This window comes from Pogoniulus pusillus, chromosome 16, assembly GCF_015220805.1.
Source record: "Pogoniulus pusillus isolate bPogPus1 chromosome 16, bPogPus1.pri, whole genome shotgun sequence".
In the NCBI taxonomy this organism is placed as follows: domain Eukaryota; kingdom Metazoa; phylum Chordata; class Aves; order Piciformes; family Lybiidae; genus Pogoniulus; species Pogoniulus pusillus.
Window position 1 is genome coordinate 4,504,109 of NC_087279.1, and position 21,891 is coordinate 4,525,999.

The window sequence follows — 21,891 nt, forward strand, 5'->3', positions numbered from 1 at the left end:
AAAGGCCTGCCAAGGACAGCCAAGTAAAACCAGATGCCGTGGGATGGAAAGACACAAAATGATAGTCACCCTGGTAGGCAGTGTGAGATGAGAAAATAAGGAGAGGACAAGGCAGTGAGTAGAGAAATGAAAGAAACAGAAGAAAAGCAACAGGGAGAGAACTGACATGGCCAGCAGGAAAAAGCACAGTGTGCAGGGAGGCAAAGGAAGGCAGGAATCAGTGCAAAAAGGAGAAGTGGTGGGTTTAGCCTATATGCCCATATTACTGTTAGCTGTAATGCTGTTGCCTACATCACAGGTAGTGTAGCAGTTGGGATCTGCCAAACAAGAACAAATGATCTCCAAGTGTTTGGAAAGAAATCCAAGTATGAATGTATGTATTTGACTACATAAACCCCAAAACCTATGACCTTACCATTAATACCTACAGTTGGTGCTGTCCCATTTCAATCTGCTTGTCTTCAATGAATTCCTGGTAACTGCATAGCTGCTAACTTTACACAGTAGAGGTCAATACTGTCCTTTTATATGATAACTGAGGCTAGCACTAAAGGAATGGCAAATCACACACACAGAATTAACCAGGTTGGAAAAGACCTTCAAGATCATCAAGTCCAACCAATGTACCACTTAAATTTCAGCAACTTGAAAGAGCTTTGCAGGCCTCCTGAAATAATTCCTACCACCAGCTCAGTACACTAACCTTTGCCTTTAGAATAGGTATAGTCAGATAAATCATTTAACTCTAGCATCAAGGTTGTTAGCTTTGGTTTTTTCCATTATTTTCTATCTTGTTATTCAATTACTTAAATCAGTCACTAGAGCCTACTTCATCAAGCTTCAATAATCTATAAAACAACTCTTCCTACCATGGGTTTTCTTCATGATTTGTGACCAGTCAGCCCAATCACCTTTACAAATGTTGCTGAATTTCTCTTTACACTGGGACAGAGGGGCAAGGTCTGTTTCCGCAGTGGCTAATGAAAAGTGTTGGAAGGCATAAAGCTATTGGAAAATCAACCTCATATCTTTAGATGATATCTGCCTTCAGAACCTGATAAATTAGACTCCAGAGCCTGGGCTACAGGAACAGGTTTTGGAGATTACAGGAGCACAGACCCACTCTGAGTGCATACAGCCAGCAACAGTGCACAGCAACCTTAAATAAACATGTCTTGGGGAGACACAGTCTGCTCTTCCCACTATGTCTCTTAGCTACAGTTCCAATCATCAAATGACCAGGTGGGAAAAGCACCTCCCCTCCCCAGTATGTAGCTGCTTAAGCAGCAAATGTCAAGACCCTTGCAGCAAGTTTTTGAAGGTGCAGGATGCTGGGTACAAGCTTAGCTCACAAATGGTAAGAAAGTTTTGCATTGGCTTTAAGTACCATGAGTGAGTTCTCCCTGACTTCATGCCACAAGGCTCTTTCACAAAGAGCAGTTGTTTCAACTGGAGTATGGAAAAACCTTTCTGTAGGCTTTATAAATGCTGCCTAATGGAAAATGAATTAGCAGAACATAAGGAGTAGGTACAGGAGCAATCTCATAATGTTCTCATTGTTATAAAGCAACGTACAAACATACAGCATAAGCTGTTACATTGAGAACAATCATCCTCCTACAACAGCCTGCAGCAGCAAACAGCCCCAGGAAGGAGTTTGCTATCACTCACATAACACTCTGTGCTAGTTAATAATCAGATCTTCTCCTGACATTTAGCAGGATTCTCTGCTGTGGGAGAAAGCCTTGATCCTGAATAAACTGCCCCACATTCAGCCTCCTGGTTTAGCTACAGAGTGAAAACCATGAGCTGCAGAGAAAGGGAAGGGAGAAGTCATCCTGTGGAGCTGCTGTGTCAATGTCAATGGAAGTTTTCACAGGGAGGTACAAAACCAGAGCAGCTCCGAGCAGTTCTAGTCCTGTCAATACACCTCTTGGAAAAAATAGGGATACTACATTAAAAAGATTCCTTCCCTCTCACAATTCTTTACCTGGATGAAGGCTTGCTCCAAATGAGATGCACTAGACCTAGAAGACTGGCATGGTTTGTTCATGGACCTCATCTGTTTCTAACGTGTGTCTGGCTAGGCTGTTGACAGCTGTTAGCTATCTTAGTTATCTTCAAGCCCTGCCAGCATTTCTACTCCTTTACATACACACTAGGTTTGGGAACAGCCTGTGGAGGACATTAACCAGTGAAGAACAAGTGAGTGAGACCTTAAATAGCAGGTTTTGTGACCTTGTGGGTGCCCCTGAAACCGTTTAACCCAGGTACAAACTCAGATCTCCAAGGACACAAACACATCACAGGTCCCACACAGCACCAGCTTTGTTCTCGGTAGGAGCCTCCCCAGCTCCTAGAGGTATCCACTGCTCCCTCAGGAGCTTCCATTTGTTTCCTTCTCTCTCATATGACACCCACAGCATTTCCTAGGACAGAAATCTCCATCATTAAAGCTGACCATCCTACTCACATGCCCTGGAGCGGGAAAATCAGCCACATGCTGAGCATGAAGCGCAGTCCTCATTCCAGGTCCAGCTGACTTGGATATCCACACTGGTCCTCTGCTGCAACTGCCTCCCTTCCTCTGAAATTTAAAGTAGCAGCCTCCTTAGTAAGTGCTCCTAAAGGCCCAAATAAGAAACAGTCTCCATGCTCTTGGTGACTTGCCCTTTACATTACTAGACCAGATTGAAAAAGTTAAGACCATTTTGATATTAATCTCTTTGCAAATTGTCCTCGTTTGGTTTGCAATTAAAATACAGCATTAGCTCTGTTATTAGCATTCACATCCAAGTTGGAAAAGACCCTCAGGATTACCAAGTCCAACCTATAAATTCCTCTGCTAATTTGTCAGGAAACACATTTCCCTTTATCTTGGTTAGCAAAATATTTTCTTTCACAAAAGTACTTCTTTTTTCCCAGAAATAGATGTGCTAGATTGAGCCTAGCTGGAATAGTTTGGTGAGAAGAATTAGATTATAGGCTGTGAAAAGGAAAAAAATAGTGATGTCTACTTCACTCCCAGGTTTGCTGAGATGTATAAGAACAAAGATAACTCAGTGTGGATCTCTGTTGCAGCTGGTGTCTGTCCTTTTTTCTCCCTAGCCTGCTTTCTGTGTAACTAATCCTTCTGCTTTCTAACTGCCCTGGTCGATCCTCCAAACTTACCTTGCACATAAGGCAAAGTCTGAGATAAGGTAGAGAGGTGGAAAGAAGGTGGAAGAGTGGTTGGGAGCCCCTGCTGGGGATTCTGATTTCTGGGAGGACTCCTGTGTTTCTGTATTACTTTTTTGCTTGCATATTTCTGTCTATAGCTGTATATATATTGTAAATATCTACTTCTATATTGTGCTAAGCTGTAAATATAAAGCTTCATTTCCTTAATTTCCAGCTTGACTGAGTCTAGTCTGGGTGACTTCAAAAGAGTAGAGGAACAGGTAACACCCAAACCATCACAATGGAAAATCTAAGTATTTATTTCAATACAATTTTAGGGGTTAAAATGTACAGAAAATTGACCTTTTGCATCTAGAAGCTGTTAAAAACTGAGGACAATATTCTCTCACAATTATCTGTTTCTATCTTTATACAGTGACAGCAAACCTGCCATTTCAAGGAGTTTCCAGTAAATTCTGGTTTGGGGGTTGTTTTTTTTTCAGTCAGATTTAGGGGGTTTATTAAAAACTGGTTTGCCAAGAGGCTCACATTCTGTGTGCTAGTTTGAAGCTAGCTAGAATGTTTTGGTGAGAAAAACTAGATAACAGTGCTGATGTCTACTTCATTTATAGGCTTGCTGAGATGTATAAGACAAATGAGTCCTTCTGGGGGGACTGGCTGAGCTGCACTTCTCTCTAGCCTCTCTGCCATCTCTCTGATTAATCCACTGTGCTTCCTAACCCCCTGGCTGAACCTCCATTCTTCCTTGGGACTGGGGTAAGGTTGAGAGCTGCGGGAGAAGGTGGAAGGGCAGTTGGGAGCCCCTCCTGGTGACTCAGGTTTCTGGGAGGGCTGTTGTGTTTCTGTATTACCTTTTACCTTGCCTACTTCTGTCTATACTGTAAATATCTGCTTGTATATTGAGCTAAGCTGTAAATACAAGCTTCATTCAAATTTCCAGAGCTGGCTGAGTCTAGTCTGGGTGATTTCCACAGTGTGGGAGGGTGGGTAACACCCAAACCATCACATTCTGTCACTGATAAAAGTAGCAGAAACTGCCAGAATAAAAAGACAACTTTCTTTTTTTTTTTTTCCCTAGGAACCTTTATCAAAGCTCAGAAAAGATCTTAGAAATCTCAACTATGCTTCTAAATCAAGTGTCTAAAATTTTCATGCAATTTCAGGGCATCCTTAATATTGCAAAGCCACAAAGGAAATAAATAAATAAATAAAAGGAGCTGGAAGCTGCATAGATCAAGACATTTGAAAATCAGGAAAAAAAAATAAGAGCAAAACTGAAACAGTTGTGAGAGCTACACAAAATGCTTTTCATTAGTGCAAGATAGCTATGAATATTAATATTTAACAATGTCATTGGCCTGGAGCTGGTGCAATAGGACTGCCCTCGGGATCTGTGGTGCCCAGAGCATTTTGAAAGCTCCTGATGCTCCACATCATTGCACAATTAGCAAGTTACACAAAGCAGCCATAGTGGAGAGGCCTTGGGGGTGTCTGTAGCTACTCAGCCATGACTCCTAAAGAAACGTAGTGCTCCCAAAGGAGGAAGAAGCTTCATACCTTCAAGTGTGTTGTTTTAAAGAGAAAAAAACACCAAGCCTCTTCCTGTTTAAAAAAAGTACTTTTTGCCCTTGAAGTGCAAAAGTGGGTTTGTTTAGTAGCAAGCATGTCCCTTCTTTGGTTTTCTACCTTGAACATCCACAACTCCCATTGCCTGTTTCCAAATAAGAGTAAACATTGATACACATTGATGGCAGAAACAATTGCTTGCCTTAGTGCAACCATCTTAGCATATGACTTAAGGATCCACTGACTAATTCAATGGGGAGTGAGATCATTAATACTAGCCAAACCTAACTTTCACCAGGAGGTTTCCCTGTCAGTTAACAGCTCCTTGATTCTTGTACTTTCCTGGCAAGGATAACACTGTTTTAAGACTCCCAAAACATAAAATGAAGGTTTAAGGATGTCACTGGGTTAAGATCCCTGCAAAATAAACATGAGGGTTTCAGGATGAGATCTCTAGCTGCATGCATACTTCAGGTTTTCCCTACAGATGTCTTTAGTTCCTATTACATGTAGAATCTGTGATCCTCCAAGCTCCCTCACTGTCCCAGATGTCACGGCAATGTCATTGCACAGCTCTGCATAGATTGGGATAAACAGTTGCAATACATCAAGCAGAACACTGATGGGAAATCCTCCCCTGGGAAATCCTTTTAACATTGGAGGGATTTAAGCAGTTCTCACTCAGCTCTCAAACAGAGTTGAATGAAGAGCACACATGCTAAAGAGCAGTTCTCAGCCTTTCCCATTGGAGACCAGATGACAGCAAGACATTTTTGCCCTGCAAGCCCAGCTTGATGCTTATTCTAGTCTGATCATACAGTTAGTAGAAAGGAAAAGACTCATCTTCATTAGATTATTTTAAATCACATATGTTAATTACCATTAATTTTCTAAACATGCATACAACTCTTGTTTTCAAGTAGCACATTCCCAACACTTACCACATTGACTGTTTTTTTTCCAGGGAAATATTGTCACATCCCTGCCTTAGCTTCTCAAAGGTCTCTTACATCTCTCCATCCATTGCTCCATTTTATCCCAACCTCCTTCCCAACAAGAAATGAAGAAATAACTCTTTGAAATCTATGCTTATTACTTCCAAGTACTGGATATTCCTTTCAAAAACTTTTGGTTTAAAGCAATATAAATGTCACAGAAAATCCAGGAGCACTGAAATGAAAAAGCTTCCTTAAGCCACCACCATTTTCCAAAATGCCTTCACTATTGAAAAAAAGCAAGCCAGAAGCTCAGTCAGGATCAAATTAAAGGTCATCAAGCCCACAATCCTGTCTCTAAGAGCAATCAGCTGGGGCTACTCATCTTGCACAGCTAATGGCATAGTGTGTTTGCAGGATTCTCTCACAGCCTCTGGCAATAAGTAATTTAGAGACTTCTAGAGACCAAGGTCATAGAACCAGCTGGACTTATTATCCAAAGATGCTCCATGCCCTCCCTGCACCCACATATTGCTACTGTCTCTACCACATCCTGCCATAGCACTCACGACGCAGAACTCATCAGCATTCTCACAATCACAGACTGGTGGGGGATGGAAGGACCTGTGGAGGTCAGCTACTCCAGTGTTCCTGCTAGGGCAGATTGCACAGGATCAAAATGTCCAGGAAGGTTTCAAAAGTCTCTGGAGAGGGAGACACCAAAACCTATCTGGGCAGCCTGTTCTAGTGTCACCTTCAAAGGAAAGGATTTTTTCCTTCAGTTCAAGTAATGACTGTATTCTAGTGTGTACTCATTGCCCTTTGGCCTACCACTGGGCATCACTGAAAAGAGCCTAGCCCCATCCTCATAGAATCATAGAATCAGCCAGGTTGGAAGAGACCTCCAAGATCATCCAGTCCAACCTAGCACCCAGTCCTAGCCAGTCATCCAGACCATGGCACTAAGTGCCTCAGCCAGGCTTTGCTTGAAGACCTCCAGGGACGGTGCCTCCACCACCTCCCTGGGCAGCCCATTCCAATGCCAATCACTCTGCCAACAACTTCCTCCTAACATCCAGCCTGGCACAACTTGAGACTGTGTCCCCTTGTTCTGTTGCATGACTTCATGCATTTAGAAGCTTTGTTTCTTTTCTGTCTTGGGCCTCACCTGATGAAGACTCTTTCCCTCAACAGACCAGGCATTCCACAAGGCTTCTGCTTTTGAAGTAAGACATATGTTTTAAAAGGGATTTTTTCCCATTATTTACACAAATGTAACCAGTGCTGTAAATACATAAGCAGGGCAACTGCTTCCCTAAGAATCCGTGGATGGTCACAAAAAGCCTGCTTGTCAAATGCACCTCGTGCAAGTATTTAGAACTGTTTATTTTGGACGTGGTACAAAAGCATCCGGAGATAGAGCAGTGTTAGCTGATGTGGAAAAAAAAAAAACATCATTCACAGTCTTCCTGACAGCTTGAAAAGTGAATTTCCATTCCTGTTCTTGGGAACAGGATTTTTTTTTTTTTCACCTTTTAAGAGAAAATAATTGGAGTTAAAAGACTTTCGGAAGTGCTTATACGTGAACGTGGTCAGGGCTAAATACAGCTTCACCTCCTTTTCGTGAGGTCAGACTGTCAATTAAGGGCAATCCAAAGGCTCTCAGATCTGTCAGCTAAATACACACCTACTCGTGCAAAATGCCAGTGTGTGAGCACTGACAGGTCTGCAACATCCACATGCAGGGAAAACGGGAGACAACACTCAGCAGCCTTTCTTCACTGAGCACTCTCGGAGATGTGGACTGACCCTCACTATGAATCCATTGTACAAACTCCTACGGAATATGCCTCTTAATTAGGGCTTGCACTTTATGTCCCACCCATTACCACTGAGTTAATTACAGTCTGAATTTAAACATTATCATTACTTACAACGTGTAAGATGTGTGAAAGGGAATTAGGCGTACATAATGTCAGTTCTCTCCCTCTAAATTGTTTAAATAAGGGAGGAACAAGACAAAGAAATTACATAGCAGGGGATGTGGTGTCTACATCATAATTTGATGCCTACTGCACGGTTTTGTACTGCTGAAGAAATTCAAAGATGGAAAATTTGTGGCCACAGGAGTGATTATTGAATGCTTTCTGGGATGTAGCCCTGCTGAAATCTGGAGTCCTTGTGTAGTTTCAGGAGAGCAGTGGTCAGATCTGGGCTTCAGTCTTGCACTCAAATGACAAACTCACCCATAAAAAGCAACTGCTTACCAAAACTGACTCCAATGTCGAGTGAATTCTGCTCAGGAAAAGCAGAATTCAATTTCTAGCACTCAGCTGAAGGCTTACTGAGTTACAATGGGCACTTCTATTATCCCACGTTTCATTTAGTCCAGTCTTAAAATGTGGCTAATTCTCCCTTACCACAAAGGGGATTATTCATCATAAAATGTATAATAAATAACTTCAAGGCTCTCAGGTATTGTAGTGGTGAATTAATGTAACTATTCAAAGAGCACCCAGCATGGCTTACTGATCACATTTCCTAAAAAACCCCAGAAATAAGAGCATTACTTCACATTTATCTCTATCCATTTAATAAGGAATGTGCAGTTACAGCCAAAATTCTTGTGGGCCTTACCTCTCAATTATTCATAAATAAAATACAAACTCTGCTAGGACTTTAGTCACGTAGAGAGATGAGGAGAAGGAAGCCAGCTATGAAACAGGCTCAGATGATGCCAGTCGTTTCAGTGTGTGTCTGAAAACAGCTGGATTTCTGAGGCAGAGAAGTAGCTCCTCAGCAACTACACGAAAGTATGTGTGGAATGTCAAAAAAGGATGTTCACGTCCTATCTTTTCCTTCTAGATGGAAGGTTTCTTCTGAAACAGAGGGATCTGATTTGGATTTTTGATGCAGCTGGTCAGTTGCTAATACACAATACTTCTATGTTTACATCCATTTTCCTATTGCATCAGCCTTCTGCTCGTGCACGTAAACCTTGGAATCCTGGCTCAACTGCCAAGCTGAAGTCTAACCTTTTGCAAAACACTGGCTATAAATGTCATATAAACCCTTATCATGATGAGCTGTCCCTACTGTGGTTGATCCAGACCTCTCTACTATTCCAAGACTGACATTTTATTTGGTCCACGACCACCAGCTCTTCTCTATTAATACAAACTTGCATTGCTACCAGCAGTACAGATGAAGGATTGAGGTGAGTTTACTTGAATTTTAATGATCAGAGCTTCACAGATAGATAAAGAAATCATGTAAAACATACATAGGACAAAAAAGGTCATAAAATGTCAGAGAATGCAGTGTGTTTGAAATGTATAGCTCTGCACAGTGCCTCAGTGCTTGGCAATGAACAGAATCTGGAGAAGATCATGGCATTTTGTATGTGCTGCACATCTTCTAATTGCCTTGAACATATCTCAAATGAGCTCAGGGCCACTGTGAGTTTCAGTTTCCAAAAGGCTCCAGCTTGTAAACTAAGTGCATGAGGAAGACCATGCTACACTGAACATATCATGTTAATTTTAGGAGCTTTTTGAGAATGACAGAAGGCAGAAGAATGACACAGATGATTGCTGTAGACTGGCATTTGACTCTTTCTCTGGTATTTAGTGATTCCATTTTTTTAAAGGCAAACTGATGTAAAGAAATTCTGTATTCCTGCACACACATCATGTCAAGTGTAAAATGATGCTACATCTCAACATACAAACTGACATGCCCTCACCCTTCTTAGGATAGGTTAGCAAATGAAATGGCAGAGCCCTAATAGTAGCGGTCCCACCACAGTACACTACCTCTGATGATGAGAAACTAAATGAAACTGACCACCCTTAGCTGTGGCAATGTAATTCCAGCCCTGGTGGCACTAGGCTGGAAACCAAACCTCTTTTCAGTTTCCAACCTCAGCCTTTGAAAATAACATTAAAGGCTCATGTTGAGAGGCTGCTTTTTAAGTTTCCTTTTGAGGGAGAACCGAAACATAAGTGTCTCCAGTAGGGAAAGGTCCATTTGTGCCTTCTCCTGTGAATAAGGGCAGCAGGGAGAGGGGAACGTCAGTCTCCTACCAGCACTCCAAATTGTAGTCTCAGTGCAAGGCTGCAGTGGCCTTGAAAAGTTTGGATTTATAAATAAAGTATCTATTCCTGCATGTCACATTAAAGTATATCACAGAATTGAGCACACCATCTGCCCAGCCTTGACTCCAAATGAAAATGTTATTCAAGTTCTTGCCTATATTTTCCATCCAAATATTTGTATAGTTTCAAATAGCCAAAGGACCCCGGTGCTGACGTCACTCTTGTGGAAATCAATAAAAGCTCTGCCTCTGGCTTCAGCAGGAATGGCCTCAAGCATCCTGCAGAGACAACTTTGAAATACTAAACCAAAACTGCTACAGCCATCGTTGAAGGAAGCGGTGTAGTTCTAGTTCTATTTACAACCCTCCTGAATGCACAAGACACTTTATAAACCCATGTCAAGAAGGTCGTGAGATGATGGCCACACTGGCCACTAGTTCAGAGCAGTTGTCTTAAACCAGCCTGGTCAGAAATAGTTGCACTGATGGATTTCCCCATCAGATGCACTCTGATACAGCAGCTGTCAACATGAACACCAACGCTCATTTGTGCTGTGTGCATCCCCAGGCTAAGTGATGTGAGGTTTTGTTTCAGATAAAATGCCCAGAGAAAAGTGCAGATACCATGATTAGAAACAGCTACATGAGCCTTCGTGACAAACTGCAGGACAGCAGTGTCCTGCTAGTGAAGGGCACTGACTTTACAGACAAAGCATGGAGAATCAGCTGAGCTGGATGGTGGTCTGGGTGGCTGGAGGGAGGAAAGAGACATAGCATTGCAGCAAGGGCAATGCTAAGAGAGGCTGGAGAGAGGAGCAGTCCTGAGGAGGCAGGAGGAGTGAAGCACAAGAAGCAAGCATGGAAATCACTGCTATAGGTCAAATAGGATAACTAGAACTAATATTTATGTATTCATTAAACTTTATCACATGGTCCTGGACTGCACATGACCTTCAGATGGAGTTAACAGAAAGTCTACACACACGGCCCTATATTACATCATGTGTTTATTATTGCTTTCTAAAAGGATCCAATATGTAAAACATTCCTTAGCTAGGTATATGACCTTAAATATGTGATGCATACCTTTTTGCAGTTGAGCAATGGATACAGCCAAAAGCAACCTTCAGCTTTATGGAACATTAATAATTAGGATGAAACGAGCACTACAGATGGAATTCATATTTGAAAATGAAAAGTCTCAATACTCAAAACTACTTGCCTGAGATTGAACCGGGGGCATAGCTGTGTGACCACTAGTCAGTTACTTTCTAAAGGTGACTAACAGACAATCACCCCAGATGCTCAGGAAAACAATTTTGCTGTGATATAATAGGCATGTACTAAAGGTCATGTGAAACTGAAGCCGAGCTTCTACTTTGCCATAAAGCAAAACACATTACAAGAACAATTGAGCTGGTATGTGGCCTGTGCATGTGAGAATTAAGCTCCACCATCCACAATGAACAAAGCTGTTCTCTTTTATTGCTTTTTTTCAGTACTTGAATATCTGCTTTGTACGAGAAATTGTTTTTGCCTAATGCTATGTCTGGGACTTCAGGTGTGGTCTGGCTAGCTTTTTATATCACGTTCTGGAGTGCTTTTAAATCATCTCCTGGCAGAAATAGGCATCAGAAGTGCTAGTCTTCCCTGATGCCCCACACTGACATCCGAGTGGCATTAAGGGGATAACAAGCAGCTGTGCAGACAAAGAAGAAAACGCATCCCTTCTCCGTAAGGATATGAGCAGCACCAGCAGGCTGCTCTGCTCGCCTTCCTCTTTCTTGGTGCTGTACGGATGTCTCATCAAAGAACTGAACAGTTAGTCCCATTTCTAAGCAGCTCACCGAGGGCCTGACCATGCAGTGCATCTCCACCCAGCATCCACCCAGAAGTCTCCGACTTCTGCGTGTCCCCAGCCAACTCTTGGAGTGAGCCGTCCCGTTTGTTACTAATCGTGCGTTAAACGCGACAACAGTTTATCGTCCTCCTCATCGCACCTCTCTCCCCCCCCCCCCCCCCCCCCCCCCCCCCCCCCGCCCCCCTTCTTCCCCTCCCCTCATATCCTGCCTGTCCTAGTCCGGGAAGCCCTCCTCCTCCCCACAGCCAGCCATCCCCTCGGGCACACCTCACCCTCCGCCCCGGCTCCCCGAACCCCATCCCCGGGCTCCGGGTTATTTGCCACCGCTCGGAAAGAGAGTAGGACAGGCTGGAACCCACCCCTCCCCTACCCAAAACAAAGCCACCCTTGTGCCCGGCCGCGCCGCAGACCAGCGGGAGGACCAGCGGGAGGACCCCCGGGACGTCCCGGGTGGGCCGGGCTGAGGCGGGGCCGGGGCGGGACGTACGGCGGTGCTGTGCGCAGGCGGCCCCGGGGAGAGCAGCCCGCGGCTGTGGCGAGAGTGGTGGACTGGGGCCGGCGGCGGGAGCGGGGCCGGGCGCTGCCCGGGAGCGGAGGGGCCAGGGCAGCCGTGGCAGCTCCCCGGCGGGCTGGGCTGGGGGTCGGAGCCCCTTCCCCAGTAGCTGCTTGATACTTACTTATTAGTATTTTCTGCTTGTCCCACCCCAGCACTTTGGCAATTTTGGCTGGGTTTGGTGTCGTTGGGGTTGTTTTCTCCTTTTTCGTTTGCTTTTGGCCAAGAGAAAAGGAGGATGGGGTTCGAGCTGGATCGCTTCAACGGGGACGTGGATCCCGACTTCAAATGCAATCTGTGCAACAAAGTTTTGGAGGACCCACTGACCACCCCCTGCGGCCACGTCTTCTGCGCCGGCTGCGTGCTGCCCTGGGTGGTGCAGCAGGGCAGCTGCCCCGTCAACTGCCAGCGCATCTCTACCAAGGAGCTCAACCACGTCCTGCCTCTCAAGAGCCTCATCCTCAAGCTGGACATCAAGTGCGACAACCACGCTCGGGGCTGCGAGGCGGTGGTGCCTCTGCAGCACCTGGGCGAGCACGCCGAGACCTGCGACTTCTCCCCGGCCAAATGCCGCAACCGCGGATGTCGCCAGGTTCTCAACCTCCGCGATGTGGAAGCGCACATGCGGGAGCGCTGCGAGGCACGGCCGGCCGGCCTCTGCGAGCAGGGCTGCGGCTTGATGCTGACCCACGGCGAGCGGCGGGCCGGCGGGCACGGCTGTCTGCGAGCCCTCCGTGCCCACGGCGCCGCGCTGCAGGCGAGGGCTACCGCGCTGGAGAAGGCGCTGAAGAAGGAGGCGCTGCGCGCAGGCAAGCGGGAGCAGTCGCTGCTGTCGCGACTGGCCGCGGCGCAGCTGGAGCTGCAGGTGACGGCGCTGCGATACCAGAAGCGCTTCACGCAGTACAGTGCCCGCCTCGACGCCCTGGCCCGTGCCCGCGCCGCCTCCCCCGGCAAGGTAAGGCGAGAGGGGCGGACAGAGAGAGGTTACTCCGCTGCTCGGGAGAAGTTACCCCACTGCGCCCCCCGCGCTCCTCGGACGCTGCTCAGCAGCGGGGTCGGGCGGCGGGAAGGGCTCGAAGGGGCGGCCGAGCTCCACGGGAAGACAGAGGCACGTTCTCGCCAGTGTCTCGTAGCCCGGCCGTGGGCGCTGCCCCTGGGCAGGAGTTGTCCCGGGTAGCCCGTCTGGCCCCCACACCCGTGGAGTTTTGGCTTTTAATAGTCGTCTTGTACTGATTTTCATACTGCTTTTTTGTAAAGTGACCATCGTTGGTGTCTGGACCCCATATGGCCACTCATGCACCACAATACCAAGGGCTCTCTCTAAAGAAAGCTTCAAACAGCACAATGGTAATTTTCAGGGCTGGAAATGGTATTAAACCACCAGAAATCGACTCCCAGAAGTAACACAAAGCAGAACGAGCTGGAAGAGGCTGTTGTGACCCGATGTTTTCCAGACCCTCAGCTCACCTAGCATCCCAAAATACAGCTTCCTAAAAGTTGCAGGTTTTAGGGTTAACTATTGCACAACTCAGACACCTTGCCAGTTATTTCATGATCTGAAGTCATCACCTTTGTAACATCCATGTCCAAATACCAGACGCCTGCTGTGTACTTGCATTCGTTTTCCAGAGTCACACAGGGTTCTATAAAAGCCCAGTTTAGGAGGAGAAAGAGTAACTTGACTTTGGCCCCTTAGAATCAGGCCATTTCTAAATGACCAGAATCAAAAGCCAGAGCCACAACAATCCCCAACTTTTAATTGGAATGAGACTCCCCAGCGAGGGAAGCCCTAGAAACCAATTATCTCTTAAATGAAGACATTCAAAGTCTTCCCGGTGACCTGGAATGTGTGACCACAAGCACAGCAGTATTAAACTGTTTAAAACTGTCAAACATCTATATCCACACCTTTGTTAATGCTGACGCTGTAAAAGTTGTGTAAAGGGAACAAAACATCACGTTAGAGCCTTTTTTTCTCCCTTTTTGGAGATCCATGCTCACCACATTCAGTTACAATATTTAAATGCTAAATGCACTGTTGTAACTTCTGGCAGTACTGGGTGTGGTACTGGTTAAAATCTTCATCAAAGTATTAAATGAAGGTTTCTCATTCATAGCAAGATTCAGCACAGTTCAGTCTCCTCTTCCTGCAGCCCCCTGAACTTAGAGACCTGCTGCAGGATTTTTGCTCCCACAGCTATCCCTGCTCCCTCTCACCTTGCTGGTGATAAGGGAAGTTCTCTACACAGCCCTGCTGTTGGAAATCATCTCTCTGACTATGTACCTCCTCATCTCTGACCTGATCCTAACAGCACACCGTTATTCCCACACAGCCCCTTCCTTCATTTCTTTGTGCCTAGTGTTGGGTTTGTATTACTTAGCTCTGTAAAGCCCAGTGAGCTGCTGTTAGCAGGAAAGGTGCTACTTGGAGGAGTTGTAAACATGCAGGCTTCAGAGTTTCCAGCAATACTCTTTATCAAATTTATGGATGCAGCTGCCTGAGACTGTGCCTGTTTTCAGTCCTGTTACAAAAGGCTGTTTTACAGTGCTCTGAAGCAGCCCCTAATCTGAAGCAAGCTGGAAGGTGTCATGTCACCACAGACTTGTGGTCTAGTGGTCAATCAATTACATGTCTTTCACAGCATTTTGGGCAGCTCTCCAATACTAACAGCTTCAGTCAGCCCAGCTCCCAGAGAAGTACAATCAGGAAACTTGCATCTTTGTGCACTGGAGGGTTTTTTAAATGCCCCGTGGTAATCACCCAGTGCAGGGGATGCTTTACCAATCTGGGGCTGTGGCATGCTTCCAGCTTTTGACTCTGGGGTTGTTTTCTAGACACTGGCATAGACTCTGCAGTGTATGGTGCAGATTGTCACACTCAGCTGGGCACAAGGCATTAGGTCCCTGAACACATGGATTACATGTATGATAACATGGAATAATTGACTTCCATTCCAGAAGCAACTGCATCTTCACAGCATGATGCACATTTGCTGTCATTACTTAAAGCTTTTAAAAAAATGCATGAAATATGAATAATGATTAAGTGTTCAGGCAGGGTTAAAATACAGGCAAGGCAGTGACACTGAGAAACTGGGTTCTTAAGTGAGATAGATAACAGCAAAACTCACTGTAGGATCTTCTGACTCCTTATCAGGTGAAGGAAAAGGATCTTCTGATTTCCTTGCTTGCTGCTACAGATGCAGAACCAATCTAAAATAAATCAGAAGACATCCTTTAGTCAAAACATGAGAAACACTCACATGTTTAAGTGCTTAGTTAGAGGAAATATGATGTAGAGAGACTGTAGGCCATTCATGAAAGACTCAAATTCTGGGTCATTCTTGGCTGGGCCAAGCTTTTCAGGCATCTTGGAGACCGAGGTCTGGATTTGCCTTAGCACAGAGTTCATTTGTGATACTGGATGAACCTCAGAGCTTTCCTGTGCTTCCATCTCTCATTTCTGAAGTGAGTTTTATAACACTGCCATAACTACATTGAAGGAATATAGAAGATATATTTTATGCACACACTATGCTGTAAATATCTCACAGCTTTACAGACCCTTACACAGATGGACGTGCCTTAAGCAACTTCAGTCATGTATTCTATGTGTATTCCTTGCCACTCAGGGAGCATTCTAATCCTGCTACCTATTTCCTGAATGTCTGATCTGCTCTTACACCAAAGGACAGATCCAAAGGTTTACTCAGAGAGCAACTCTTTATTCCTTGGTGGGAAGAGGTATGACTTCTTGTGGACAGCCTTGAGGAGGGAGTGGTAGGGAAGGTGGTGTGTCTTACTCAAAATTAGTATTTCCTTTGATCAGACGTGTCAATCCTGAAACATCAAAGTCTAAATAATCAAAACACCTCATGCTATTCAAACAATGCTTAATCCTTGCTGAAACATACCACTGTTCACACCTATCGATAAGCTGATCTGGTCGTTCCTTATGTACACAGCCATCAAAGTCCTTTGGAAAGAAATGAGAGGGAGAAACAGAAGCAGTTCATGGTGCTGGCTGCAGCCTGTGGGGGAAGCTCTTCTGTCCAAACGGCCAAAGGCAGGGATGGACTTTCAGTGAATGTATCAGACATAGAGGAACCAGTTTGTGTATTTAAAACCTCTGTGGAGTTGACAACACAAGTTTTAATTCTGTGATGAAGCCCTTTAAAACAAGACATTTTTCTCTCAGACCATCCCCAGGCAGGATCTGCTGGGCTGGTCCTGGCAGCCCTTTTGCCATTAAACAAGGAGCAGAAGTGTCTCTTGTTAGGAAAGACAGACCTTCTTAGCCACAGCACTACCAATGTCTAAAGGGGAACCAGTCTATTAGCTCCACATTATTCAGCTGGGAAGTTCAGTAATTTCAAGAATTACATTTAAGAGTTCTGTTCAGCTATGGGAATACAACTGTGGGATGCCAGTAAGCATCAGGTCTGCTCTGAAGCAGATGACGGGGCAGGGCTGGACGCTGGCCACCTCATTTCTACAGTTACCTTACTGTTTAATGATTGTTTTGCTGGAACATGAGACATGGTAGAGGGGGAAAGGAAGGCAGAGTCCTGGAAAAATCATTGGCATGCTTATGAAGTGAAGAAGGTTGGCAAAGACATTGCTAAAGCTTAAGATATGAATCTACAAAAGTAACCAAGTGTTTGAGCAATGTGCTGTTGCCTCCCTGGTGCTGATGCAGTTGGGTTATGTGGATTGTGCTCTGCAACACCAGTGCTGCTATAGAGAAGATGGAGAGATGGAGGCAGTGTACCAGTCCAACAGAACTGGTTGGAGAGTTGCATTAAAATCCCTGCAGACTTTTTTCAGGAGTATCTACCCAAAAAAAAAAAAATATTAATTGGGTTGTTTTTTCCCCTCAGTTTTTGATTCATATGAGCCCACCTGCTTTAATAGTTGCCCTGCTGGGTGTAAAATCATCAAATCATAGCCACTAAGGAGACTTTAATGAAAGCATTCAACTTTAATTACCAATAGTGTCTTGAGAGCAATGTTGTAATTGTTTCTTGATTGTCTTAATTGATTTGCCTTCTCAGAAAGGCATAATAGGGGAAGTAAACAGCGCTGCTAGCACGTCCTTGTCTTTCAAGTCCAGAACCATCAGTCCCTGGAAGTGGTCTCACAGGACTGGAAATTTATTCCTTGAAATCCTGCCTGAGGTCTGGTTCTAAAGACTGCAGGGAAACAGCCTTTACTTAATTTTTCAGGCCTCTGGGTACCACTGATGCCGAGCACAGGCAAATGCAAAGAAAATCAGTCAGCATTTACTCTTATTTCCCTGTATCAGGTCCAAGTCTATTTACTGTTTGATCTGCAGGAAAGATAATGATCAAAAACTGATGTGAAAACTGCAAAGCAAATTTTCAGGTGGAGAATGTTGGTGCAGTTCCCCCACGGTGGAGCTCGGTGCATGCGGTCAGTGGAGCCCTGCCAGTGGAAACTGGCAGGGAATTGGGCTTTGTTATCATCCCCAAATCTGCAGGAGTAATTCAGTAATCCAGGATTACTTTGACTTTTTTTTATGGGTTTAAATAGACATTAATATTTGATTGACAACTTCAAATTGACATGTTTGAAAGAAAAAGGCACAAGCTAAAGCCATCTGCATCGAATTACAACCTAACTGTTGTAATTTCTGTCATTAATTGGTTATGAAAACCAGGCTTGTAAGATAACTTCCTCAAACTTTTTTGTGTTCATAACTTTTTCACCCTTTAACAAAAAAAAAAAAGAAGAAAAGTAAAAAAACAAAGAAAAACATCTTGGAGGTAGCAAGGTTCATATGTATCTGTAAACACACAACATACTCATCCTATTCTGATTACTGAAACAGAAGAAATGTGATTGATAGACTTCTGTGTGTTTGCAGTTGCTCAGTTTTGTAGTGTTGTGCTGTAAATAACAACCACTTGACTGAGAGTGATGTTAGTACATTGTGAGGATTTACTTGTCCTTAACAGTCTTAATGAAAGTCAGTAGACCTAAGTAATCACCACTGTGCTAAAAGATACTTGGTGGGAGTTTGTGGCTGTGGTTAAGAGCAAGCTGGGGTAAGAGGAGAGGATAACAGCTCATATTTATACGGTCCCCATCCAGTCAATCTTTGTTGTATATTTTATGTTTAACCAGAGAACCATTCTGTAGATCTTCCTGGTTTAGGGAATTAATTGTAATGACTTTCAGTGGTGGAATACTTCTGTTAAAATTCCAAAGAACAAAATAATCCATGGCAGGGGCCATGAAGAGCAATTGGCACCCTAGGACTGTGGAAAATTTGTAGCAGTTTTGTTTAATGCTGTTTTCTAAAACTCACCAGAGAATGTCTGTTGTGTAACACTAAATGTTTGATGCTGTTCAAAACAATGCTGTGTAGTTAGCAGTAGAGAGAAGCAAGATAAAAATGCAGTGCTGAGATTTGGTCTCCCCCAAGCATGGGAAAAGTCAAGAGTTTGACTACTGGAAACATGGAGTGTCTTGCATAACACATCACATATGACTAGGTCAAGTAGTTGCAGGATCCAATATTACATATAAATATCTTCTGTTGCTGTTAAGTGTCTCGCTGTAGATCTCAATAAAAAATAGACATAAATCTTACAGGGTGGGTCTCACAGAGCAGCTCTGATGGAGGTCGGTGGGGTGACTGCAGGGCTGAGGCTGGGAGCCGCTGACTTTCCTCCTGCAAAGTTGTTCTAAATGGTTTTTGCTCTGAATTACATGGTGGGGGGCAATAAGCCATCAACTCATCAAACCTGTACAGAAGTATTACTTATCCCACTTGCCAATGCACACAAAGGTTTCAAACATGCTCATCTGTTCTTCGTAGGGTGAAGAAACTAAAGCCCTGACTCTTGTCCTTCATCGTGACTCTGGCTCTCTTGGATTTAATATCATTGGTGGCCGACCATGCGTGGTATGTTAATTGTTAAAATATGTTTGCCCTTTCCCGTTGGGGAAAGCATGTAGGTCAACACTTAGAGGGAAAAATGCTGCTGACAAGCACTTGGTTCCCTTGGGATTCTTTCAGAGCAGATCCTGCATCCAGTTTTCTATCCAACAGCTATTAACTACACCACCTTTTCTCTCTCGAGGTTTTTGTTCTTGCACACTGTCATGGCTTAGCAGCACCAACGGTGCGGTGCCACCCCCAAAATGCTGCCATTTCTTTCCAGGCTTTGAAGACAATGCTTGAGTTCAGTGCCCACAGCTTTAGCCCTTTACAGTTCATTAAGGGAACCTTATTTACTCTGCTTTCCACCAGAGATTGAGCAGCTCTGCATGCAGGAGAGGGGACGTAAGTTAACCTACTTTTGAATTCTATGACTTCTGCAGATGTTTCCTGCACCATGCACTCACTAAGGTACTTTTTTTCCTGGATGCTTGTTGGCTGAAGCTGCTGCACATGATTTTAATTAGATGAAGAAGTGGATTATACCTTGTCCTAGTAATTTAGAAAGTATTCTCAGCCACTCAGAAATCTGACATTAATCGTGATTTATTCCTACTAAATTCACTTTAAAGTTATTCTTTCTTTATAGTTAGAGGCTTCCAATTAGCTGAGATGTTGTTCTGAGCTGGTAGAAACTGGTGACAACACACAGGAGTATGAAAATACCTTGTTAGGTACAAGTTATTTTTCATGGTTTCATTTTTTTTAAGCCTCCAGAGGAAGAGCTCTGCAGCTAAAAATAAAAATGCACTCTTGTCTTATGTTTGATGTGCAAGCAAGCTGCTGGCCCACTGGGGTTTGTATTAAAAATAATTGTAATGACAATTACTACCGAGCTGGCCTAAAACAGAGAAAAATCATTATTGTGCAACTCTTGCACCTAGTGGAATTGCAGTCCTGGTTGTTTAATCATACACAATGGCAGTAATCAGCACCAACTAATTACAGAATCACAGAACCTTAGGCATTGGACCTGGGGGTACTGATAGATAGTTGGCTGAAGATGAGCCAGAAGTGTGCCCAGGTGGCCAAGAGAGCCAATGGCATCCTGGCCTGTATCAGGAACAGTGTGGCCAGTAGGATGAGGGAGGTTATTCTTCCCCTGTACTCAGCACTGCTCAGGCCACACCTTGAGTGCTGTGTCCAGTTCTGGGCTCCTCAATTCGAGAGAGATGTTGAGGTGCTGGAAGGTGTCCAGAGAAGGGCAAGAAAGCTGGTGAGGGGCCTGGAACACAAACCCTATGAGGACAAGCTGAGGGAGCTGGGGTTATTTAGCCTAGAGAAGAGTAGGCTCAGGGGTGACCTCATTGCTGTCTACAACAACCTGAAGGGACATTGTAGCCAGGTGGGGTTGGGCTCTTCTCCCAGGCAACCAGCAATAGAACAAGGGGACACAGTCTCAAGTTGTGCCAGGGGAGGTTTAGGCTGGATGTTAGGAGGAAGTTGTTGTCAGAGAGAGTGATTGGCATTGGAATGGGCTGCCCAGGGAGGTGGTGGAGGCACTGTCCCTGGAGGTCTTCAAGAAAAGCCTGGATGAGGCACTTTGTGCCATGGTGTAGTTGACTGGCTAGGGCTGGGTGCTAGGTTGGACTGGATGATCTTGGAGGTCTCTTCCAATCCGGTTGATTCTATGATTGGAAGGGACCTCCAGAGACCGAGTTCAACCCTCCTGCCAAGACAAGATCACCTAGAGATTCCATGTGATGACATAGATAAGAATGTATCTTGCCCCTTATGTGCACTGTTGTGACATAGACAGGTTAGCTAGCCGAGGACAAACTAGAGTTAGTTCAAGGTGTAACAGTATCTTTTTCTTTTCATCCTTAAAGGACAACCAAGATGGTTCATCTAGCGAAGGAATTTTCGTATCGAAAATAGTAGACTCAGGCCCGGCTGCCAAGGAAGGAGGGCTGCAAATTCATGACAGGATTATTGAGGTATGTAAGACACTGTCCAGTCTCTTTTAATAGTCCAAGTTCCACCTGGAGCTCTTCAAATGGCGTGACGTTTAGCGTGGGTTTAGGAGAAATGTGCCATGGTAAACGCTGTCTAGAAGCCATGGCTGTGAAAATATGCTCAACTTGCTGCAGTGCTGACCTTCACAGCTTTAGGTAGAGTTCTTCCCTAAATATAGAAACCAGATTATGGCTGGTATGTGCATGTCCTGACTTCCTTAGGAGCTAGCATCTATCTGGGATGCCGGAGATATTTCTTCTTAAAGCTATTGGAAACCTTGAAGTCATTTAGTTGAAACCATATGTGAAATACCTCTGGTTTAAACCATGATTTTGGTTTTTTTTCTTGATATTAAAGACTGAATTTTGAGCAGTTAGGAAAAGTTCTGCTCTGTGATTGCTGTATGGTTTATTATAAACCTGTCTAAGGGGCTCCCTTCGTGTTGCTTGTAAGTTCTTACATTACTCAGACAGCAGGCTGAAGTTCTTCCCATTTTGCCAGAGTTCTGACCTCAATATAAACTTCTTCCTGTCAAGGAGATCATTGCTGGAAATGTTTCTTTCAATTTGCAGAGAGCAGATTTATTTTTTTGGGGGGGAAAGAGGGAAAAAGGTTTGTTTTGATGGAATAAAATGCAGCTGATGGTGAGTCAGTTCCCATTGTTTAGCATTTTTACAGTTAAGAAAAAGTATTCCTTGCTGCCTTATTTTTGTAGGCTGGAGAAACTTTGAGAATCTATTGTTCAAAAAGATAAGTGTGGTGTTTGTTGCCAAGGAT

At 44.4% G+C, this 21,891-nt stretch overlaps 1 protein-coding gene and 1 long non-coding RNA gene across 2 annotated transcripts in view; one reads left to right on the forward strand and one right to left on the reverse strand.

The window, feature by feature from the left end:
* Positions 1-1,641: 1,641 nt before the first annotated feature.
* LOC135182293 (uncharacterized) overlaps positions 1,642-21,891 on the reverse strand; it is a 57,549-nt gene continuing 37,299 nt past the window's right edge. The window contains exons 2-3 of the long non-coding RNA XR_010305149.1: positions 15,323-15,404; positions 1,642-2,587 (exon numbers count right to left, since the gene is read on the reverse strand). This is a non-coding gene — a long non-coding RNA (uncharacterized LOC135182293). The remainder of the gene's footprint in view (positions 2,588-15,322; positions 15,405-21,891) is intronic.
* Positions 12,149-21,891, forward strand: part of PDZRN3 (PDZ domain containing ring finger 3) — a 159,694-nt gene continuing 149,951 nt past the window's right edge. Inside the window, exons 1-3 of the mRNA XM_064156190.1 lie at positions 12,149-13,146; positions 19,036-19,122; positions 20,988-21,095. Of these exons, the coding sequence (XP_064012260.1) occupies positions 12,430-13,146; positions 19,036-19,122; positions 20,988-21,095 (912 nt within the window). The 5' untranslated portion in view covers positions 12,149-12,429. The remainder of the gene's footprint in view (positions 13,147-19,035; positions 19,123-20,987; positions 21,096-21,891) is intronic.